The 22,315-nt window shown below is 48.4% G+C and overlaps 3 protein-coding genes and 1 pseudogene across 3 annotated transcripts; 3 read left to right on the top strand and 1 right to left on the bottom strand.

Annotated features, from left to right (window-relative positions):
• Nucleotides 1-583: 583 nt before the first annotated feature.
• Nucleotides 584-1,557, top strand: LOC109742896 (uncharacterized). Its single transcript, XM_020302001.3, has 2 exons — nt 584-889; nt 979-1,557. The coding sequence occupies exons 1-2, from the start codon at nt 584-586 to the stop codon at nt 1,555-1,557; spliced, it is 885 nt and encodes a 294-aa protein (XP_020157590.1).
• Nucleotides 1,558-6,002: 4,445 nt separating this feature from the next.
• On the top strand, nt 6,003-13,276 carry LOC109742904 (uncharacterized). The gene is made up of 10 exons (XM_020302009.2): nt 6,003-6,202; nt 6,303-6,487; nt 6,951-7,059; nt 10,433-10,826; nt 11,255-11,324; nt 11,422-11,489; nt 11,994-12,109; nt 12,181-12,287; nt 12,379-12,518; nt 12,734-13,276. The coding sequence occupies exons 1-10, from the start codon at nt 6,119-6,121 to the stop codon at nt 12,982-12,984; spliced, it is 1,524 nt and encodes a 507-aa protein (XP_020157598.1). The 5' UTR covers nt 6,003-6,118; the 3' UTR covers nt 12,985-13,276.
• A 490-nt stretch (nt 13,277-13,766) lies between these two features.
• LOC109742906 (uncharacterized) lies at nt 13,767-17,290 on the top strand (annotated as a pseudogene).
• A 2,099-nt stretch (nt 17,291-19,389) lies between these two features.
• LOC109742899 (photosynthetic NDH subunit of subcomplex B 1, chloroplastic) lies at nt 19,390-21,586 on the bottom strand. Its single transcript, XM_020302004.4, has 6 exons — nt 20,847-21,586; nt 20,562-20,752; nt 20,199-20,456; nt 20,011-20,128; nt 19,816-19,901; nt 19,390-19,729 (listed from the first exon to the last, which is right to left on the bottom strand). Exons 1-6 carry the CDS (start codon nt 21,426-21,428, stop codon nt 19,549-19,551), a joined length of 1,416 nt encoding a protein of 471 aa, XP_020157593.1. The 5' UTR covers nt 21,429-21,586; the 3' UTR covers nt 19,390-19,548.
• Between the last annotated feature and the right edge of the window lie 729 nt (nt 21,587-22,315).

Genomic DNA, 22,315 nt, shown 5'->3' with positions numbered 1-22,315 from the left:
CCCAGTCCCGCACAGAACCACCGGTCGCAAAAGACAGCAGCGCTCGATCCCCTCCCTCCCCCCGCTCGACTCCTCCTACTCTGTTCTCCGCTCCGCCTAGGGTTCCTCCCGTCACCGCCGCCGCCGTCGCCGCCGGTCCTCCAATCCTCTGGATCACGACGAGGCCAGCGAGATGGCATGTGGATAGGGCTGCATCTTCCACCCCCAACTCCCACGGGCGCGACCCCTCCCTCGGCCGCATCCCCTCCGCCCCCTTTGTCCAGGAGCAGCGCCTGGCCAGGTCTGCCCAGGGCCCCTCTCCGGCAAACGGCGCCCATCTCCGGCGGTCGGCGACCCCCTTTCCCCCTGCCCTCCTCCTGGCCGTGAGCCACCAAGGTGAGCAGCTCCTGTGATTTTTTTGCAAAAAAATTCATGTATATTAGTTGTAAGCTACTGCTGAAGGATGATGATTTCATCTTGATTGTACTACTGTTGAAGTGTGATGATTTCATGTTGATCTAAACGAGCTACTGCTACCATAAAAGCATTCTAGATATTGTTATTAATTCTTCCAATTCTTTTTTATTGACATGATGAAAAATAGATGAAAGCACAATGGGATAATGTGGGTCTTAGAACTTTCATTGATATTTGTGTGGAAGAAGTGAATGCCAATAACCGTGGCAAAGAAGGAACATTGTCACCACTTGGATATGAAAATGTGGTCAGAAAGTTTTTTGAGCGCACGAGGAGAGAATATACCAAAAAGCAATTCAAGAAGAAGTGGGATGTGCTGAAAAAAGAGTATGCTATTTGGAAGACATTAACCCAAAAGGCATCAGGCATTGGGTTTGATCCTGTTACCAAGACCATTGCGGCTAGTGATGAATGGTGGGCAAATGAGATACAGGTATACATATCGTCATATCAATTCCATTTGTTTTTACTTTTCTTTTTCTACCAATTCTTGCACTAATTTGTGATGTGCTTTTTTTCCAGAGAAATGAACTTGCCGCCAAGTTTCAATTTGCTCCACTAGAGGATGAGATCAAACTGAGTGCTATATTTGATGATATTAGTGTGACAAATGAGTACGCGAGGGCGGCACCTCCCTCGTCTCAAGTTGATGCATCTCAAATTCACATTGATGATGATGATGTGGCTGGTTCAGGATGTGAAATAGATGCTACTTTTGTGACACCTAACAAAGCTAAAGGTCGAAAGAAGAGATCATGTCCTTATTCACCTAGTCCTGCGATGGTGCAAAAGATTGCAAAAGATAGTGATGATAGAATGCAATTTAAGCGTATTGCTGACCTTTGGGAAAAGAGGGAGACTAGCCGCAATTCGGCGACATCTGAAATGAAGGAGGATCCTGTGAGAGATGAGATTAAGGAGATGAAGGACATGGTGGTGAATGATGGAGGTAAACCTGGAAGTGAAGTGTATTTTCATGCTCTAGAACTCTTTACGAAGAAGGAACATCGTGATGTCTTGAGTGCACTAAAGGAGGAAGATTCAACTGTGAGGCTTGAATGGATCAACAGGGCATGGGAAACATTTATGAAAAAAATTTAGAACTTATTTGCTTTTTTGGGAACTCATTTGTAGTGTTGTGAACTTATTTGCTTTGTTGTCAACTCATTTGTATTGATTTGAACTAATTTGTACTGTTGTGAATCTACTTGCTATAAATCTTTGTTGTGAACTTAATTGTATTGATGTGAACCAATTTGTACTGATGGAGCTGTGATTTGTTGTCTTGTGGACAAATGTTTATGATATTTCTATTTCTATATCACAGATGGACATCTCTGTTCAGGAGGATGAGGAGGAGGAACTTGATTTTTGCGTTGTTGCAATGGCATATTATCTTCTAAACAAAGAAAGGCTGCCATATGGACCTAGGAGAGCACCAATGATGACATGATTGCAGTGGGTGGAAGAGAAGGAGAAGCAACCACAAATATTCTACTCTATGTTCAGGATGCGAAGGTCTGTGTTCTACTCACTACATGACATTTTAGTTGAAAAGTATGGTTTAAAGTCAACTTGCAACATGACAAGCAAGGAGGCATTAGCATAGTTCTTGTGGACTTTGGGGTCACGCCAGACCACCGAAAATGTCGCCGATCGATTTGAACACAGTCGGTCTACCATCAACAAAAAATTTAAGGAGGTCTTGTTCTGTGTCTACCGTATGGCCGGAGATTACATTCAACCGAAAGATCGATCTTTCACCCAAGTTCATGACTCGCTTAAAAAAACAAGATTTTGGCCTCACTTCAAGGATGCCATTGGGGCAATAGATGGAACACACATTGAATGTGTTGTGCTTGCAAGTGAGCAACCTAAGTATCGCAACAGGAAAGGTTCGACAACTCAAAATGTCATGGCAATTTGCGATTTTGATATGAGATTTACATTTGTTGTTGCTGGATGGCCTGGATCTGTTCATGACACACGTGTACTCAATGATGCACAAGCTGAATATTCCTATTTTCCACACCCTCCGGACGGTATGTACATGCATTCTTCTCCTCTAATGTATTGCATGAACTAATTAGTTTTGGTCATCTTTATTATCAATGCAGGAAAATATTATCTTGTTGACTCTGGATATCCAAACAGAGTTGGATATCTAGCACCATACAAAGGACAACGCTACCATGTACCAGATTTCCAACAAGTACCGCCGCGAGGAAGATATGAGACCTTCAATCATATACATTCATCACTACGGAACGTCATCGAACGATTGTTCGGTGTTCTAAAGATGAAATGGAGAATCCTCCTCGGCATCACACGGTACAAACCTGCTACGCAAACAAAGATCATTACTGCATGCGCGTGTCTTCATAACTTCATTCATGAGAGCAAACTAAGTGATCAACATTTTGACATGGTTGAGAGTGGATCTTATGCTCATGAAGAGAGCCTTTCTCATCACCATGCACCCATTGATGATGGTACTATGGGTTCCATCCGTGATGCGATTGCTACAAGTGTTTTCCCTTGATGGTTAGCTCTAGGGTGTACGCTTTTGTTGGGATAACCATGTAATAATTTACAGATTTTTTTATTCGGTACTTATTCTCAAGAACTCGTACTACATGAGACAGTGATGCATGTATGGCATTCGTATGCGACAAAATGATCTTCCTTACGTTTGATTATAACATGTTGTGGTGTTTTACAGTCAAATTTATGTTCATATGGGCAACAATGATAAAAAATATAGCGCAATATCGTTTGATCTGAATAATAGTATAGTCCAAGGGTATTACAGACTTTTCACTGATCATATCACAGAAGCTGAAAAAACTGGCACTGAAAAGAACTGGCTAGCTTATTATCTGGAGCTTATTTCCACAGGAGCTTATTTCCACAGCACAGCTCAAAAGAACTGGCCCTTAAAGCTAACAACGGGCCGCATCTAAATAGTTGCAGAAACAAGTTCAATATTTGACACCTTAAAATTGGCTTCTAAATAGGTCTTTTTGCCATCTGAAGTTCGCGAACACAGCTTGTTTCAGTTTTTCAGTCCAGTTTTAGAATTTTTTGACTCCTCATGTCAACTCGGAAGTGAGTGATTATTTTTGCATTTGAAAGATTGAGTCAGTGCCATTCTTGAGAAAAATTATTATAAAATTGGCACAAATTTTTCCAGAGGAAAGTTGGAGAGAAAGTTGTTGGTATATCCTGCTTGGCAGTTGTTTCACATCATTATCTTTGCTGCTATTGTGATCTTACTTATATCTTGCTGTCCAGAGCTACTTCATGTCCTTTCTTGATGCTAGTTGTGCTACACCGTGACCTCATTAGTGTTCTAGGCTCGCGTCTCTAGTCTGGTCTAGCCTAGGACCAGCACAGTACCGTCGTTGAGCGTTTATTCAACATTGCATCTCTGAATTGATTATTGCTAATCTTTTGCTACCATATATTTAACCCTTTCAAGCTCCACGTATTTCTACAATCTACACCGTGTATACGTACGTTCCCCTGGCAATCGTTATACTCAATCTTCGGAGTTATTTGACACCGTTGGTTGCCTGTCACCACCTGCTGCATGGTAAGAACTTGTAAGGTATTGATATTTGCTTTACTGTGAGCGCTTTACCACCACATCCTAGTAGTTCATAGGAACATTATTCTTGAATTTTGTTTCTTGTTTCTACTAATCATGACAGGTTCCGGAGATAGAAGTTCTTGAACGACGGATACATCTTCACCATCACGAGAGGTGGGACAACACACATAAACACGTGGTCAGGTTATCTCTTTACCATCATTTGAGGTACCAGTAGGGGTACGGAAAAAATGGACTTCTATCGATCGCGTTTTTTCTGGCAAAGTGACGAGTTAAAACGGAAATACAGACTTGCTACATGGGATATTATTTGTAGGCCAAAGGACCAAGGTGGTCTTGGCATTGAAAATTTAGAGGCGAAGAACAGATGCTTACTCAGCAAGTGGCTGTACAAGTTATCTGTAGAGACCGATGTCACATGGGCCCAGATTCTGCGTAATAAGTACCTTCATTCTAAGACCTTATCACAGGTGACGGTCAGACCAACCGATTCGCCTTTTTGGAAAGGACTGATGAGAGTGAAATCAGCCTTCTTTCATAGGACAAAGTTTATCGTTGGTAATGGTACTTCCACGAGATTATGGGAGGATACGTGGCTAGGGGAAGACGCCTCTAACTATCCAATATCCTTCCCTCTATAATATTGTTCAGCGTAGAGATGCTTATGTTGCAACAGTATTACAGTCCAATCCTCTAAATATTCAATTCAGAAGGACTTTAGCGGGAAACCGTTGGGAAGTTTGGCTTCATCTTGTGAGAAGATTGATGGATGCCCACCTTTCTCAACAATCAGATTAGTTGCACTGAAAACTAACCAAGAATGGAGTGTTTTCAGTAAAATCCATGTATTTCGATATTATCAACTAGGTCTCTATCCCTCGATCTGTGCATATTTGGAAAGTCAAAGTGCCCTTAAGAATTAAAGTGTTCATGTGGTTTGTCCACAAACAAGTCATTCTCACTAAGGACAATTTGGCAAAACGTAACTGAGCAGGATCGCGAAGATGTAGCTTATGTGATCATGATGAATCTATCAAACACCTATTTCTTGATTTCCCAATGGCCAAAATTTTATGGCGGTCTATCCATATAGCGTTTAACATTGCTCCTCCTACTAGCATCCACACGTTATTTGGGACGTGGCTAAATGGGGTTGAGATAGAAACAGCGAGACACATCCGTGTAGGCGTATGTGCTTTATTATGGGCTATATGGAACTGCATGAACGATTTGGTTTTTTAACAGAACAACAAATATTCATTTCTTGCAGGTCATCTTCCGGGCCACTACGTTGATCCGTATGTGGTCGCTACTCACTCCGATGGATGCCAGGGAGCGTATGGTTACTGGTTCTATCCGTTGGAAGACGGTAGCACGGACTATCTTCAACCGGTTTGGATGACGGTCATGTAATAGAATAGGTGTTTAGTTTCCTATCTATCTTTATGCCGCCGGTTGTGGCTATCCCGTTTCCTTGTTTTTACCTCTATGTGAGCATTTTTTTTCTTTTTTAAGACTTGGAGGCTTTGTTGAACTATTTGCTTAATTAATAAGATGACGGCATGCATCGTTCTGATGCAGAGGCCGAGGGATAACCTCCTTTTCGAAGAAAAAAATCTGGGCACGCGAGCGAAAAGGGCTGGCCCAGCACGCCACGGCTGCGAGGCGGTCTGGCATTGAAAAAGGAAAAAGAGCCCTAAAACAGCTCTAAAAAGGCTAAACAAAGCCCTAAAAAGGCCCCACAATTAAATGGGCCATGCTGTGCCCGGCCTCAAGGCCTGACCTTGGAGATCGGCCTTGTTCCATGGTCGGCCGGCCTCCGGCCCGGCCTTTTTAATCGCGTGGCGTGCCAGGCCCATGCCCAGGCCGAAAATCCATGCTAGTGGGCCGGCCCGCGACGCAGGGCCCATATGGCCAGTACAGCAGGAGCGCCGGCGTCCCAAGAGCAAAACCCTCGCCTCCTCCCTCCCCATTCGCCTGAGCTCCCCTGCTGCTTTGCACTTCCCTCCCTCCGAGCGGAATTCACTCTCGCCGGTGAATCCCCCCGCCATGGACGACATCAGCTCAAGGTACGAGATCCCGCGGACGGCCGAGTTCCTGCGGGGCCGCGCCTACACCAGGGTCGCCCTCCAGGTAATTTCCCCTTCTCCCTCCATTCCTCAAGATTAATTTGGTGCTTTAGCTGCATCACCCCCTTTGATTGGTTACTTGCCTCGGCTTCATGGCGCTCTAGTTCCCGGACGAGCTGCTCAAGGACGCGCCGGCGGTGGCGCGGGCGCTGCGGGCGGAGCTCGGCGGTGGGGCCAAGCTGTTCGTGATGGCCGACACCGCGTACAACTCGTGCTGCGTCGATGAGGTGGGGGCGTCCAACATTGACGCCCAGTGCGTCGTCCACTACGGCCACTCCTGCATGAGCCCGTGAGCCCTTCTTTGCCCCCCCTCATCGTTCATCAGTTGTTGCGCCCCGTTTTAATATGCAGGCTGAGTCGAGAAAACAAGATTGTTGCTTCGGAATGGGAGTTTTTGTCTCTGCAGGTGGCTGATTTCTCTGTTTGTTGGATTAACGATTGGATGCTTCAGATTGTTCTTTTAGGGGCATTAATAATTACTACTAGGCAATCATGTCAGAGATGGTCTGGTGTCTAGCAAAGGCATTGCCAGCTCTGAATTTAGCAGGAAATGGTTGATAGTGATAGAAGGTGTTCCTCGATTATGTCCGGTCATGATGTCAGTGGGAGATGCTTATCATATTAATATTTCGTTTTTATTCGCTTATACAATTGTAACATATGGTAAATTCCAATCATTATGATGATTATTTGTTGGAAGCCATTACCTTCATATCAAAATTCTATGCTGACAAGAGCAAATCTTAATGCAGGACATCGAATTTGCCAGCGTTCTTTGTATTTGGGAAGGCACCATTGGACATCAGTTTGTGTTGCCGCTCATTGCTGGATTGCTCGAGAGAAAGCAGTAAACCCGTTCTTGTATGCCTCAACTATTTCTTATGCTGAAAATTGTGCTTTAGTATATGGAATAAGCATAAGATGTTCGTTTGTTATTGAATTCTCAGTTCTGGAGTCCACACAACTTTTCTAAACTACATTACTAAATCAACATACTGAAAACGGTTGCAGCTTGTTGCTAAATTGCTCGAGAGAAATCAGTAAACCACTTGTATGCCTCAAACTATTTCTTATGCTAAAAGTTGTGCTTCGGTTTATGGAATAAGCATCACCTTAATCCTTGTCATTGAATTCTGGAGTTCACATTTTTTCTGAACTACATGACATCATCATACTGAAAATGTTTGCCTTTCCTACTGAAGTAAAATCACCCTTTCTAAGTATATTAGATAAAATTAATAAGTTAGAAAAAGATGGCATTTTCGGTTATAGGCATTTTCTTTCTAAGTTTAAATATTTATTATTTAGAACAATATAACTTTACCGGTAAGCTTAAATGTAATATCAATTAGGCCATATCGTTCGCAAGGAAGTTCACAAAATTGATTTAGGTCAGGACTCTAAATGAGAGTAGTTAGAACAAAAACAAATTGAGTTGGCTGTGGTTATTCTGTTGTGTTGCCGTTAATGGCTACATCTGCATGAAGTTACCCTGTTTCCGATAATAATTATGTAATGCCTGCATATGGTTTAATCTATCTGCTGGTAGGAGCTAGGATCCTACCCGGTATAGGGCGTAGGTTGTACGGGAAGGAGGAGGGTTGACGGAGATGCGATCGGGGCTGCCGGCGGCGGGGCGCCGTGGTGCGATGAAGAAGAGGCGGCGACGGCGCAAGAGGCGGCTAGGGTTAGGTCTCCCGGCTCCCTTCGGGAAGCCGAGCAAATAATGATTGCTTCTTGCTTGATTAGATTGATACATCTCCTCTCCTTATATAGAGAGGTTTACTTGACTCCTAAGCAAACGATCCTAATAACGATAAGATAACTTGGGCCACAACCCACTGGGCTAAGCCCCTAATATGCCGGTCATAACACTTCTCCCCGCCTGCACAAACAGCTCGTCCTCGAGCTGTAAGGTGGGGAAGCGCTTGCTGTACTCCTCGAGGTGATCAACCAGCGTCAAACACCTTCGCGACAGCTGGGGCGGCCAGGTCGGCGGCGACGGCGTCCTCCCGAATGTAGTCTGCAGCCTCCAGGTAGAAGAGTCGCGGGCAGACGTGGCCGGGCGTGTAGGGCTTGTCGCAGTTGAAGCACAACCCTTGGCGGCGACGCTCGAGTAGCTCGGCCGAGGTGAGCCGGCGGAACGGGCGCGCCGCGGTCGCGGCGAGGGGTGCCGCGGAAGCCTGAGCAGGCCGACCCTGCGCGGGAACATCTGGCCAGGGTAGCGACCCAGCGGCCCGGGGCGGTGATTCCTGCTGGTTGGCCATCGCGCGGCGCTCGAACGCGCGGGCGTAGTACATGGCCGTCTGGAGATCCTGGGGTCCCCGAAGCTCCACGTCCACGCGGATGGGATCCGAAAGTCCACCAACGAAGAGGTCGGCCCGTTGCTGCGCCGTCACGCCCGACGCGTGGCATGCCAGGGCCTGGAAACGGTCGGCGAAGTCCTGAACCGTGGAGGTGAAGGGAAGGCGGCCTAGCTCTGCCAGGCAGCTCCCGCGGATCGGTGGCCCAAAACGAAGGAGGCAGAGCTCGCGGAAGCGCTCCCAAGGGGGCATGCTGCCCTCGTCCTGCTCGAGGGCATAGTACCAGGTCTATGCCGCGCCACGGAGGTGGTAAGAGGCGAGCCAGGTACGCTCCGAGGCGAGGTGCGCTGCCCGCGAAAGAACTGCTCGCACTGGTTGAGCCAGTTGAGGGGGTCCTTCGTGCTGTCATAAGTGGCGAAGTCCAGTTTGGCAAACCGCGGCGGTGTTTGAGTCGGAGCGCCGTGGCCGACTGGCGCGGAGGTGCGAAGCAGCGAGGATTGGGGCGCCCGGTCAGCATGGCCGCGGCCCGTGGAGTACCCCGCCGAGCCAGAGGGATCGCCAAACTGCAGAGTGGGTGCCGGCGGGTCTCCAGCCGACGTGTAGACGGGTGGCGGCGATGATCCGGTCAGCCAGGCCGGTATGGGGGACGGTGACGGTGGGAAGCGCACTTGCTGGATCGATACGCCTCCCTGCAAGGGTGACCTGGGCCCCGTGCTGGGCGGTGGCGGGGCCGGCAGCTGCGGCGGTACGGACCCGGGTGGCGTGGGGGGCGCAGCGAGGGCCGGGGCCGGCCACTGTGGCCATTGAGGCGCGGCAGCGGGCGGCGGCGGGACCGGCAGCTGGGGCTGCGGCTGCCCGGACCCGGGAGGCGTCAGGGTCGCAGCGAGGGCCGGGGCCGGCCACTGTGGCCATTGAGGCGCGGCAGATGGTGGCGGTGGGGCCGGCAGCTGGGGTTGCGGTTGCCCGGACCCGGGAGGCGTCGGGGGCGCATCGATCGCCGGAGCCGGCCACTGCGGCCAGTGGGGGGCGACAGCGGGCGGCGGCTGACCGGGCCAGTGGTGGTGTAGAGGCCCGATCGGCGCCGTGGTGGCCGCGTACCAGGGCAGGGCGGCTGGCCCGGTCGCGGCGGCCGGCTGCAAGGGCGGCGGCTGCCCGTAGGGCCCGGCCAGGTAGAGGCGTATGCCCTGGACGACGGTGACGAGGTCGTTGAGGACCCCGGTCATCTCCGCCGGCGAGTAGATGGTGACGGGCGGCGCGGTGGAGGGCAGCGGCGTTTGGCCGGTGGAGTCCAGCGGCGCGGTGGGGAGAGGCAGCGGTGCGGTGGAGAGAGGCAGCGGCGCGGTGGTGATGGGCAGCGGTGCGGTGGTGACGGGCAGCGGTGGGTTGGGTGGTGGTGCAGACATGATCGGAACCGAGCTACCTGATACCAAATTGGTAGGAGCTAGGATCCTACCCGGTATAGGGCGTAGGTTGTACGGGAAGGAGGAGGGTTGACGGAGATGCGATCGCGGCTGCCGGCGGCGGGGCGCCGTGGCGCGATGAAGAAGAGGCGGCGGCGGCGCAAGAGGCGGCTAGGGTTAGGTCTCCCGGCTCCCTTCGGGAAGCCGAGCAAATAATGATTGCTTCTTGCTTGATGAGATTGATACATCTCCTCTCCTTATATAGAGAGGTTTACTTGACTCCTAAGCAAACGATCCTAATAACGATAAGATAATTGGGCTAAGCCCCTAATAACGATAAGATAACTTGGGCCACAACCCACTGGGCTAAGCCCCTAATATGCCGGTCATAACATCTGCTAACTATTTTTTTCTGTCGCTGCATGTTTCAAGCATTGTTACTATTTGCTGATTCAATTTGTCGAGCTATCAATTGTTATATTCATCACTTATACTTGTAATAGTATTTTGCTGATCTGACTTATTAAATAGGTGTTATGTGGGTTAGAGTATGCACATGCTTTGGACGATCTTAAAAGAGCCACTATGGAATTATGCAAATCAGATTGTCAAAATTCCGAAATCCATTATGCAGAAGTTCTGTGTTCGGAAATGAGTCCGTCATCAAGTTCTACTGCAGAAGAGCAATGTTCGCAATCCAATGGAAGCACTCATAATGATGGTTTGCCTGCAGACAATGATGATTTGGCAACACTTGTGAACAATTGCTGTAATGTGGAAGGGTCCACGCGCAAGTATAATCTTGGAGGCCTTACATGGCGCGTATCCACCGATGAGAAAATGGATGACTATTTGTTATATTGGATTGGACAAGATAACTCTGCTTTTGCCAACATTGCACTTACTTTCAATAAGTGTGATATAGGTCTGCCCTCTTCCTCATTTTATGGCTAGTTGGAGAATCACTTCAATTCACGCAAATCATGTTTTGCCTAATTTTCCAGTTTGGCTCTATCATATATCAATGTACAATCCAGTTTGCTTCTCTTGACACATGTGTAAATAGTTATATGACAATATGAAAACTACACTATGGAGACTTGGAGAGCATGCTCGTTTGACCTTTAGGACATGTATTAATGACTTCTGCTAAATGATTTGTATTGTTAACATATAGTATAGCCAGTGGGTTCCTGCGTCTTATTATGGGCCTGACACCCTGGCATGCAGTACATGGGTACGGTATCATGTGGTAGCATTAATTCGAGCATCCTTTATTTTTATGTTTGCTCCTAATTGAAGAGATCTTTCTAATGAAATGAATTTGAATATTAATGAAACATTTGTATGCAGTTAGATACGACACAGCAGCAAATCAATTCTCAAGGGATGTCTCTCATCTGATGAAAATTCTTAGGCGCAGGTACATTTTTGTGCAGCATATGTATGCTATTATTTTCCTTTGAAATGCTTGTACACATTATCTGTGTAGTATTAATAAAAATACAAACTGTTTGTAGATATTACCTTGTGGAGAAGGCAAAGGATGCAAATATTGTTGGCATTTTGGTGGGAACTCTAGGCGTTGGTATGTACATTGTTACCTTTAATATTGAAAATAGTTATGCCAATGTTAGGTAGGTGAGCATGGAAATCTAAGCTAGTCTGGGTTTGGCTCTGCAATGTGGTATTGGGGGACTGTTTGAATTAGACTTCAGATTTTAGCACCGCTTTCCTCAGTGTTTCAGGGTAAACATGCCGCCATATGTTGAGCATCAAATAACTTGTGCATGTGGGTTGATTTGGTTCGATCTGGTCCGGCCTGATTGGTTCAGCCAAGGCTTATTCGACTGGTTTGAAGCAGTTCAAAGCGGGACATATGCATGATTTTTTGAATTTTTTTGGTGGTTTGACCGGATCAGGTCCTGATTATGTTTTTCCTTCCAGTAGAACTTCCTGTTTTTTCATGATTAGAGATTCATTCACTGAACTTGACTACAACTATTCCCTTAGCATATGATATTTACGCATCACTTTGGTACTGTTGTGGACATATAATTGTGGTTCTGTGGCACATTGATTGTTGATGCAGCTGGTTACCTTGACATAATCGAGCAAATGAAAAATCTGATCAAAACTGCTGGAAAGAAATCTTATACACTGGTCATGGGACGGCCTAATTCTGCTAAGCTTGCCAATTTTCCTGAGGTGCTAGTGAATTCTAATTGTTTGTTCTGCTTCTCATATGTAGATTGACTGACAGATTTTTTCTGTGGCAGTGTGAAGTTTTTGTATATGTTTCTTGTGCCCAAACTGCTTTATTGGATAGCAAAGAATTTTTAGCCCCAGTTATCACACCATTTGAAGCTGTATTAGCTTTTAGCAGGTAAATGTCATTATTGACAACAGTATACGTGTGGCATTAAGTTTGAAGAATATCTTCTTTATCATCATTATTGGATCTGACACATTTTCAGAGGAAGAGAATGGACTGGAGAATATCTTTTGGATTTCAAGGAATTGATCAGTTCGGAGAAACCAGAAGTTGCAAGCAAAAGTGAAGAAGCACGTTTTTCTTTTATCAAAGGCGGCTATGTGGAAGATGATTGTCCTCAAGGTATTATGCACTTGGATCTATAAATCTGTCACTGTGTGCACTAGATCTTTTACCTATTGAAGTTCCTGCAACATTAGTGTGTTCACCTATTGAGTTCCATACTTCATTTGGAACCTTATAAAAAACTCCATGCATGTTAGTAGTCCTGGTCTCGTGATTCATGCGTTTTTTCTTCTTCTAAATCACACGTGTTTTCTCGCCATTTGGCCCCACAGAAAACGAGGAGCATTCAGAAGCATCACTTGCACTGGCCGAGCTAACGGAGAAGGCCCTAAGCACCCAAAACCAAAATAGCGACGCAGTTCTTTACCAAGGAGGCGCGAAGTCTGCAATCGAATACCTCAAGGCCCGGTCCTACCGTGGTATGACTGGAGAATATGAGGGTCCAGCACCAGACTCGGTCTTGATAGGCAGGACAGGGAGGGCTGCTGGTTACTCTGATGAGAAAACGAAGAGCCCACAATGAAGGAATGCTGTGGGCATTTGCATACTGGATAGTTTTGTGGGGAAAGAAAGCCTGTGGGTTCATTTTAGTGGGGAAAACGATACTTTTGGATGGCGTTTTACTGGCTTAGGGCCCAGTTTGGCTATCCTTTGGGTTTTGTATACTAGAAACTGCTGTATTCACAGGGTCAGTTTTGTTGTGAGCCATGAGGTATACTAGAAACTGATGTATACTAGAAACACTTGCCCCTTGTGGAAATCTGTGTAAAACTATGGCACTTTGCCAAATGGAGTAGATTTTGGTGCCTGCCTAACCAATTTTTTGTGTGCACGTTAATCGAGAGTGATGCCTGCAGGGGAACTGCAGGAGTACAAGATATATTGGGAATATACTTCAAGGGGGAGTGGAGTGTTGTGTGCAGAGCTTGGACCCAGGCCAAACAGTGGGAATATAAATATCCTTTTTGAAAAGAATTTTCAGGAGTCCTTGCTAGGATTAATGTTGTGAAAAACTTGGTGTTTCTTTGACTCCGAGAAGCTCCATGGTCCATGCAGCCACCTTGAAGACCTGCGTGAAGAAGGCGTGGGAAAGGAGATCCTGGCGTCCCTATCCAGGTGATAGAGCAGGAGCTCCAGTGTAATATTCTTGCAGGTATCATTGGCAGATAATATAGTCGAAATGGCTTGGCTGCCAAGGCATCTTCGAGCTTTTGACCAGCCGGCCGGCCGGCCGATCGCCAAGAAAATGATCAGCATTCCGGTGCGCCAACCCCTCCACGAGTCCATGGGCAAGTGACGACGAACCTGGAGTCAACTAGCATGGAAAGCAGCGGATGATATGGTTGTGACAGAATGAGTTTTGAATAAAGTTGCCCTGACTTACTACTACTAGTTGGTAGCTAGCGACACTCGAGTCCTATAAAGAGCAGAGTGTAGAGAAAAGTCGGGCATTCTGAGTTCACCTCCACCGGTTTACTGACCCAGCTCGTCGCCGGCGCAGTCGACCGCCGCTGGCTCTCGCCACGGATACCACCCACCGGCCAGCCGTAAGCAAGCAAGTAAGCTTCACTCGTTTAATCATCTCTTCGTGTCATTCATCTAGCTTTTGCTTCTCACAAATTGCATACATCATTCATGTTCTTCTCTTGCTATGTAGATTTGGCCAGAGTATAACACAATGAAGGATGCTGTAATTGGGCGGTTTCTCCTGGTGCTCATAGCAGCTTCCAGTGCTGTTGCACTAGCCGTGGCCACCTCCACTTACTACGGCAACGAAACGGACCGGCTCTCCCTGCTTGAGTTCAAGAAGGCCATCGTCCTTGACCCGCGGCGAGCCCTGGCGTCCTGGAACGAGAGCACCCACCTCTGTGACTGGGAAGGCGTCTCTTGCAGGACCAGGGACCCACGCCGCGTCGTCTCTCTTCACCTAGCCAACCGGGGTTTAGTGGAGCACATCTCTCCATGGCTCGGGAACCTGACGTTCCTCAGAAATCTAGCACTGCCGATGAACACTTTCACAGGGGAGATCCCTTCGTCCCTCGGCCGCCTTCGTCGCCTCCAGACCCTCTACCTGAGCAACAACACTCTGCAGGGCAGCATAAGGTCCTGTGGCTGAATAACAATGGTCTGGATGGCCAAATTCCTGCGGACCTCCCTCCAAACCTCCAGCAGCTGCAGCTTTCAAGTAACGACATTGGTGGAACCATCCCTCCTTCCATTGCCAATGTCACAGCAATGAGGAAGCTCAGCTCTGCGTTTAATCTTATCCAGGGCAGCATCCCTGACGAGCTTGCAGCGTTGGACGGGCTGGAGATTCTTTATCTGGGTAGTAATCTGTTGGTAGGCATGTTTCCACCAGCCATCCTCAATCTTTCTAGTCTCACCGGCCTCGGGCTTAACACGAATATGTTAAGTGGCGAGGTACCGTCCGACATAGGTAACTCTCTGCCTAATCTCCAGATACTTTCGTTAGCCCAGAACTTCTTTCATGGGGAAATCCCGCATTCATTCGTAAACGCATCCAGTCTACGTGTCTTGGACATATCGACGAATAATTTTACCGGGGTTGTGCCTAGCTCCATTGGCAGACTCTCCAAACTTGTCAAGTTAAATATTGAGACGAATAAGGTCCAAGCACGCAACAAGCAAGAATGGGACTTTGTGAGCAGCTTAGCAAACTGCACTGAGCTACAAGGTCTCTCGTTAGCAAGTAATCTTCTGGAAGGTCAGGCGCCAAATTCGTTGGGTAACCTTTCCATTCATCTTCAATATCTGTTTTTGGGACAAAATCGGCTGGCAGGGAACTTTCCAGCCGGCATAGCAAACTTTCCCAACCTGATCATTTTGGGATTGGACTACAACCGATTTACAGGTGTGGTACCACACTGGCTGGGAGCTTTCAAAATTTTGCAAAAACTGAGCTTATCCACCAACATGTTTACAGGCAACATGCCTTCCTCCCTTTCCAATTTATCCCAATTAATAGAACTCCTTCTGGACACAAACCAATTCATTGGGCACATACCGACAAGCTTGGGGAACCTTAAATCGCTTGCAACACTGAGCGTTTCCAATAATAATCTTCATGGTAGAGTACCAGAGGGGATCTTCAGCATTCCAACAATAAGGGAAATTGGATTATCATCCAACAACCTTCATGGACAACTTCCTGCAGAAGTGGGCAACGCCAAGCAGGTCGTGATTTTGTTGCTTTCAGCCAACAAGTTATCTGGAGATATTCCAAGCACTGTGGGTGCTTGCAAGAGTTTGGAGGACATTGAGTTGGACAATAATATTTTCGATGGCAACATCCCCACTTCATTTGGCAACCTATTTGGCCTAAAAGTCCTCAATTTGTCTTACAATAACTTAACCGGATCAGTATCAACGTCTCTTGGGAACCTTCAACTTCTTAAGCAAATAGATCTGTCGTTCAACCATCTTGAGGGCAAGGTTCCAATTCATGGAATATTCAAGAACGCAACCGCCACACATATTGACGGAAATCATGAACTTTGTGGTGGGGCAGCGGACTTACACCTGCCTGCATTTTCTGTTACGTCTTCAAATCTATCTGAACACAGGCTACCTGTAATACTCAAAGTAGCGATCCCACTCGCTTGCATGCTTTCACCGCTTGCTGTAGCGATCTTTGTATTACTTTGGCAGAGGAAAAACCATTTGAAAAGATCCATGTCTTCGCTCTCATTTGATGGTAAATTCCCCAAAGTTTCTTACAAGGATCTTGCTAGAGCAACTGATGGATTCTCGGCATCCAATTTGATTGGCACGGGAAGATACAGTTCAGTATATAGAGGGAAGATACTTCAAGAAGAAAATGTGGTTGCCGTGAAGGTATTTTGCTTAGAGACAAGGGGAGCACAGAGGAGTTTCATTGCAGAGTGCAATGCTTTGCGAAATGTGCGACACCGCAATCTAGTCCGTATCTTAACTGCATGCTCTAGCATTGATTCTAGCGGAAATGATTTCAAAGCCCTAGTGTATGAGTTCATGCCAGGAGGGGATTTGCATAACTTGCTATACTCAACGGAAGACAATGGCAACTCTTTAAAACAGAGCTACATTTCACTTGCTCAAAGGTTAAGCATTGTGGTGGATATAGCAGATGCAATGGCGTACCTGCACCATAACCACCACGGAAGTATTGTTCATTGTGATCTCAAACCCAGCAACATTCTTCTGGACAATGACATGGTAGCTCATGTTGGAGACTTTGGACTCGCACGGTTGCAAATGTATCCCATGTCATCATCCTTTGATGGCTCGACATCGGTTTCTTCGCTTGCAATCAGGGGAACCATAGGATATGTTGCTCCAGGTATTATCTTTTTACGGTATGTTTTTCTTACTAATTTAGTTGGAAGTGTGAGATTAAACCGATCTCTCGATATATGCAATCTACAGAATATGGAGCGGCTGGTCAAGTTTCTACCGCTGCAGATGTTTACAGCTTTGGGGTCGTTCTCCTTGAAATATTCATACGTAAGAGCCCAACAGATGGCATGTTCAAGGACGGATTAAGCATTGCAAAGTTTGCAGAGGTCAACTTCCCTGACATTGCAGATCGTTGATCCACTACTAGTACAAGAGTTGGACCTTTGCGAAGAAGCTCCATCGGCGGAGGATAATGGAGTACATTGTTTACTTTCTGTGCTGAATGTTGGCCTTTGCTGTACCAAGTCCTCTCCAAGTGAACGCATCAGCATGGAGGAGGTGTCTGGCAGGCTACATAGGATCAGGGATGCATATATTGGAGGCTAAGACAAAGCTGAAAAATCAGTTGAATAATTGCAGCTTGGACTTGTGTGTGTGTGTGTGTGTGTGTGGGGGGGGGGGGGGGGGGGGGGGAAGATGAGTTCTGTAGGGAAGGAAAACAACGATGCCATACTTTTTTTTTCGGCAAACGATGCCATACTTAATGTACAGGTAGAGCTCCCAATGTACTCTCTTGCCATTCAATCCGCTGGCGCCGGATCTGGTTTTACGACAGCTAAGAGCATACGCAAATGTGTAAGTCATAATGCTAGTATGATGTAAAGGATGAGCAGCATGTGAGGGGAGGGCAATGAAACATAGGATTTGTAGGGCCTTGCACATTTTCTTCTTTATTGTGATGAATTCACTATTCCCACTCGGAGCAGCGGCCGGAGGTGGAGGAGGCGGTCGGGCGGGAGGAGCAGATTTGGCAGGCCCCGCAGATCCGCGCGTGGGGCGGGAAGGGTCGGCGCCGGCATCGGCGCTGGCGCGACGGGCGACAGGGGGCGTCGCACCGGACCCGGAGCTGCCGCCCGTATCGACCAGCAAGCGCTCGAGCGCCAGCTCTTGCTCGTCTCCAGAGCTGCCATCGGAGTGGCTGCCGGTGCTGGACATACTCGCCGGCACGGAGCGGATTGGGGAAATGGAAGCGCGGGAAGGGGAGGGGAGCGGAGCGGTGGGCCAGCGGTGGGCCGGGCTGACGTGGCAGGCGCGTCCGAGCGTGCCCGGACCGCCTCATATCTGCCCTACATTTGGGACGGATATGAGGGTTGCCGGTCAGCCCGGGCGTTTGAGGCTCGTTTGAGAGCTCCGGTTGGGTCGATATTTTGTGACCAGTCAGTGACCAAACAGCTTAGCGGAGCGTATGAGACGGATATTGGGCGCCCGGCTGTAGATGCTCTTAACCTAAATATGCTCCCTCTGCCCTTTCATAGCACACCATCATTCTCTTCCCCTTGCCATGGACTGAGGTGTTAGTCTTTGAAGGCCAAATTTCCGAAGCAGAAGGAACAAGAAGCCTCTCGCATATTCCGTTTCGAAAAAAAAGAAGCCTCTCGCATAGACACATTAATTGCACCATAATGTGGTTCGTGGTGGTGGACAGCGTCCGACAGTGCGCATGCACAAGGAGCTGACTTGGTTTGCATTGGGTGCCTTCATGTTGTGCTCAGTGCTCTTCTTATCTGCTGCACCTGTTGGTCATGTCCGTCCGATTTGGGCTCTTCGGGTGCTGTCGTGTCGTCGGACCGATTGACATCGGTGGCCACAGACATGGCAGTGTTATGAGTTTGCTCGGTAGCGACCGTCGGCAGTCACTAGGTTGTATCCTGCCGGCCCATCGGGACAGGTTAGGGAGGCAGGTGTGGGCACTTCCTACCATGAAGGCACCGGCGCAAACCCGGCGGATGATGTTGGGCTAGGAGTGAAGGAGGTGCCTTTTCCTCCTCCTACTATAGTTGGGTGGCCGTGACGTGGATGATTGATGGTGTCTGGGTGCATGGATACCGGGGCGGTGGCACCGGATGGTGGTCTGCGTGTTTGGCTCTCCAGCGGGGCGGCGGTGTTGCCTATGTCTCTTAGTCTTCTGGGCGGCGAGGGGTGTAGTGGTGGGTGATTCGGGCGCATTATCTGTCGCGGACAGTAGCGTCGCCCAGATCTGGATCTGGTGGCTTTTGCTTGTCGAGGCGGTTCTGGGTGCATCATGGTGGCACGGGTGAGCTGCCGAATGAAAGCATAAGGCTTTGGCGCCGACGGCGGCGACGCTCACGGGTGTCGTGTTTGTCTTGAGGATGTTGTTGTGGTTTTTCTCTCCATGCCAGTGTTCTAGACGAATACTCTTATCCATCTTAGACTCGACAATCGCAACACGTAATGACGTTTCCCCTCGTGAGAGCGCTGTCGTGGAACTCAGGTGTCCTATGATGTGACTTGACGTTGTATTCAGAGTGTCAGACCTACCTATATTATCTTTCGGCAAGGTAGTCGCATGCATTTAGATTGTCCGGCTATTCCAGGATCTGCCGTGTAAGAGGGCTCCCTCGGCACTCTACATTGCTTTGCCATGTAGTTTGATTTGTGCTTTATCTATAAAGCGACCTGTTTCATGAACTGTCGCGTACATTTAGATGACCACTTATGTAGAGAAGTCAAATTTACGATCGCGGAATACGCCTCGGTGCGCCAATATATATTTGTGTGCTGAACCTGAACTGAAGTAACTACAAGAAACCGAACTCTTGGTCACATTTGTTGGTCAGATGAGCTCGATTTTCATATCTATGTACAACACAACGAAGACGATGCTTTTTTATTATGTTTGTGCCAATGCGAAGCTAGGAGCGGGCTCCAAGTCCTTGACCGCCTTCTTCACCGCCTCGATGTCAATGCCGGCCAGCTTGCCTGTCGCCGACGCGACAACGGTGCAGCTCTTCCTCTCCTCCGCGTACGGCAGGAACAGCCTCGCCTTCGCCTTGGAGGAGAACAGCGCCACACTGAGTAAGAAAACAAGAAATGTCACACTCACATGGCGCGTGAGCAGTTCATATTCTGCAAGAACAATCTTGTGAGTCTACTCTACCATGGCTTGTCACGGGCGTTGGCGAGCTGAACGGCGGCCGTGTTGGTCGCGACGACGCCCGCAGAGTCATTGATGAGGCAGGTGAGCTGTGGGGAATGATCGTAGAAAACAGAGTGTCAAAACGATGATCGATTCACGGAGGTTTCAAAGATTTGTGGTTCTGATCAAGCAAAAGCAGGAGGATGAATAACCTACCTGTCCAGGAGTAGTGATGAACAGGTAGGCCGTCTCCTCACCGACAATCTCCTCGATCTCTTCCCTGTGCTTCTCATGTGGCATCACAAACAGAGGCCTCAGCCCATTGCCTCCAGAGCTGCATGCCAAGAGATCACCGCTCCAGTCAGGACTGCTAAGACGATGCCAAGCAAGTGCAGAGGCGCTACCTGATCTCCTTGGCGATCTCTGCCCACAGTTCGAGGGGGAGGAGGCAGTCGTCGTCTCCCCTGGACTTCATGTTGGCGACGGAGTCCGATTCTATGCCGTGGATGACGACGTACTTGCCCTTCTCCACGCCCGCGCGGTTGTACTTGTCCTCCACCACCGCCCTCAGCTTCTTGGAGATGGACACCCTGAGCGGCGGCGTCGGCTGCTGCGGCACGCCCTTGGCCGGCCGGCCCAGCCACTCCAGCATGTCCTGGTACCTGATCAAGCGTTCCCAGTGCGTCTTTTAGAATCCTGGCTCCTGGGGGAGTGGTTCTTGAATCTTGATGGTTAATTACAGAGGAGGTGACCGTCGAGGAGCTCACATGTTGTAGCCACCGTCGGCGAGGTTGGTGGTCGCCGGCTTGAACATCTCGGTGAGGAACAGTCCCGCGCCGGCGCCGTTGACGTTGGGGTAGACGTAGCCCACCTTCTCCCGCGCCGACGACATGAAGAGGAACAGCGCGTGCCCCGTCCCTGCCAGCTTGGTCGACAGGACCATGTCGTAGTACCTATTCTGCCAATCAACCGCAGCACAAACACACATTCATCTTCAGCTTCATTTAGTCTCGACTGTCGAATCGATGAACCGAATGAGCAGGGCGGCGTACTTTCATGACGCCGAGCTGGTGGGTGTACTCGGCGGGCTCCGGCCACTCGTCGTCGGGGTCGTACACGTTGGCGTACCGCACGTTCTTGCACATCTCGTAGACCTGCTTCCCGCGCGCCGACGCCACCACGTCGACGAGCACGCCGGGGTACCGGTCCTTGAGCATCTGCACCACGGGGAGGAAGAGCACGTTCTCGTAGACGCCGCCGGAGACCACGCAGCAGACGCGGCGCACGTCGCCGCGCACCTTGGAGGCCAGGCTGTCCAGCTCCGGCATGTACCCCATGGGGAACCGGAGGAACCCGTAGGGGTTCTCCGCGTCCTCCGGCGGCCGCGGGTCCTCCTCCTGCTTCCCGCCCGAGTACACGCCCGTGTAGTCGAACTCCTCGTCGGGCCCGTCGTCGAACGGGTCGAGCCACGGGTTCCGCTTCTTCGACGACGCCGAGGGGGCGCCGCGCGCCAGCCCCGCCCGGCGGCCTGGCAGGAGGTAGCATTGCCGCGGCGTCGACGGCGCGGGCAGCTTCGGCGCCATTGTCGACGTCGGCCGCGTGGCCATGGGCGTCGGCATGGTTGGTGTTTGCATTTGTCCGTGCAGTGGTGGTGTGTTGCGATGAGTTGCCTTGGATATCGCTACTGTTTTTTCCTCCCCGTGTGTGGAGGTGGAGGAGAGGGGGTGATGGTGGTGCCATTTGGGTTTGGATTTTGGTTTCTGATGTGTGGAGGTGGAGGAGATGGGATGATGATGGTGTCATTTGGGTGTGGCTTCCTTGTCCTCTTCCTATGTTCTTTTGGGGCAGATCCTATTTAGCGCCTAGGTTGGGGAATAGCGAGGTATCACGTACCCTGTGCTGCCGCTATGTACAGTTAGACAGCCCAACTAGTTTCCTTTTCCGGTTTTAGAGAGGTTCTAGATCCTTTCCAGATCAGTTTTCTTTTTTTTTTGTTTATTCAGTGTTGTTTTTTCTCTTTCATTTTTTATTTTCAAATTCAGGAATATTTTATGAAATCCGAAACATTTTCGTTTGGTGGAGATTATTTAAAATTTGATTTTTTTAATAATGAACATTATGTGAAATTAGGGAAAAAATTTCAAATTTGCAAACAATTTCTAAAATCCGGGAACAACAACCAAAATCATGAATAGTTTTCGAATTCGGAACATTTTTCTAAATTCGTGATTTTTTTGACAACTAGTTTTTTTTCAAATTTGTGAACAATTTTTGAAATATGGGAACAATTTTCAAACAACTGACTTTAAAAAAAATCAGAACATAATTTCAAGTATGCCAGTATTTTTTAAATCTAGGAAGATAATTCAAATTCATGAAAAAATCTTTAACTTTGGGAATATTTCTCAAAATCATGAACATTTTTGTACCTGGGAATATTTTTCAAATTTATGAACAGTTTCTGAAAGGAACATTTTTTCAAATTCATGAATTCTTTAAATGCGGGATTTAAAAAAATACA

The sequence above is a fragment of the Aegilops tauschii genome, chromosome 4 (assembly GCF_002575655.3).
Source record: "Aegilops tauschii subsp. strangulata cultivar AL8/78 chromosome 4, Aet v6.0, whole genome shotgun sequence".
NCBI classification, from domain to species: domain Eukaryota; kingdom Viridiplantae; phylum Streptophyta; class Magnoliopsida; order Poales; family Poaceae; genus Aegilops; species Aegilops tauschii.
Note: the sequence above shows the minus strand (reverse complement) of the source record. Positions and strands in the feature narration are given on the sequence as shown.

Bases quoted from the DNA above. Each gene is read 5' to 3' on its own strand.
- LOC109742896 (XM_020302001.3), top strand. From the start codon at position 584: ATGAAAGCACAATGGGATAATGTGGGTCTTAGAACTTTCATTGATATT. The intron at 890-978 runs GTATACATATCG...CTTTTTTTCCAG, and splicing joins GGTGGGCAAATGAGATACAG to AGAAATGAACTTGCCGCCAA.
- LOC109742904 (XM_020302009.2), top strand. From the start codon at position 6,119: ATGGACGACATCAGCTCAAGGTACGAGATCCCGCGGACGGCCGAGTTC. The intron at 11,325-11,421 runs GTACATTTTTGT...AACTGTTTGTAG, and splicing joins ATGAAAATTCTTAGGCGCAG to ATATTACCTTGTGGAGAAGG. The intron at 11,490-11,993 runs GTATGTACATTG...TTGTTGATGCAG, and splicing joins GGTGGGAACTCTAGGCGTTG to CTGGTTACCTTGACATAATC.
- LOC109742899 (XM_020302004.4), bottom strand. From the start codon at position 21,428: ATGCAAACACCAACCATGCCGACGCCCATGGCCACGCGGCCGACGTCG. The intron at 20,457-20,561 runs GTGAGCTCCTCG...ACGCTTGATCAG, and splicing joins GCCGACGGTGGCTACAACAT to GTACCAGGACATGCTGGAGT. The intron at 19,902-20,010 runs GTAGGTTATTCA...CATTCCCCACAG, and splicing joins TCATCACTACTCCTGGACAG to CTCACCTGCCTCATCAATGA.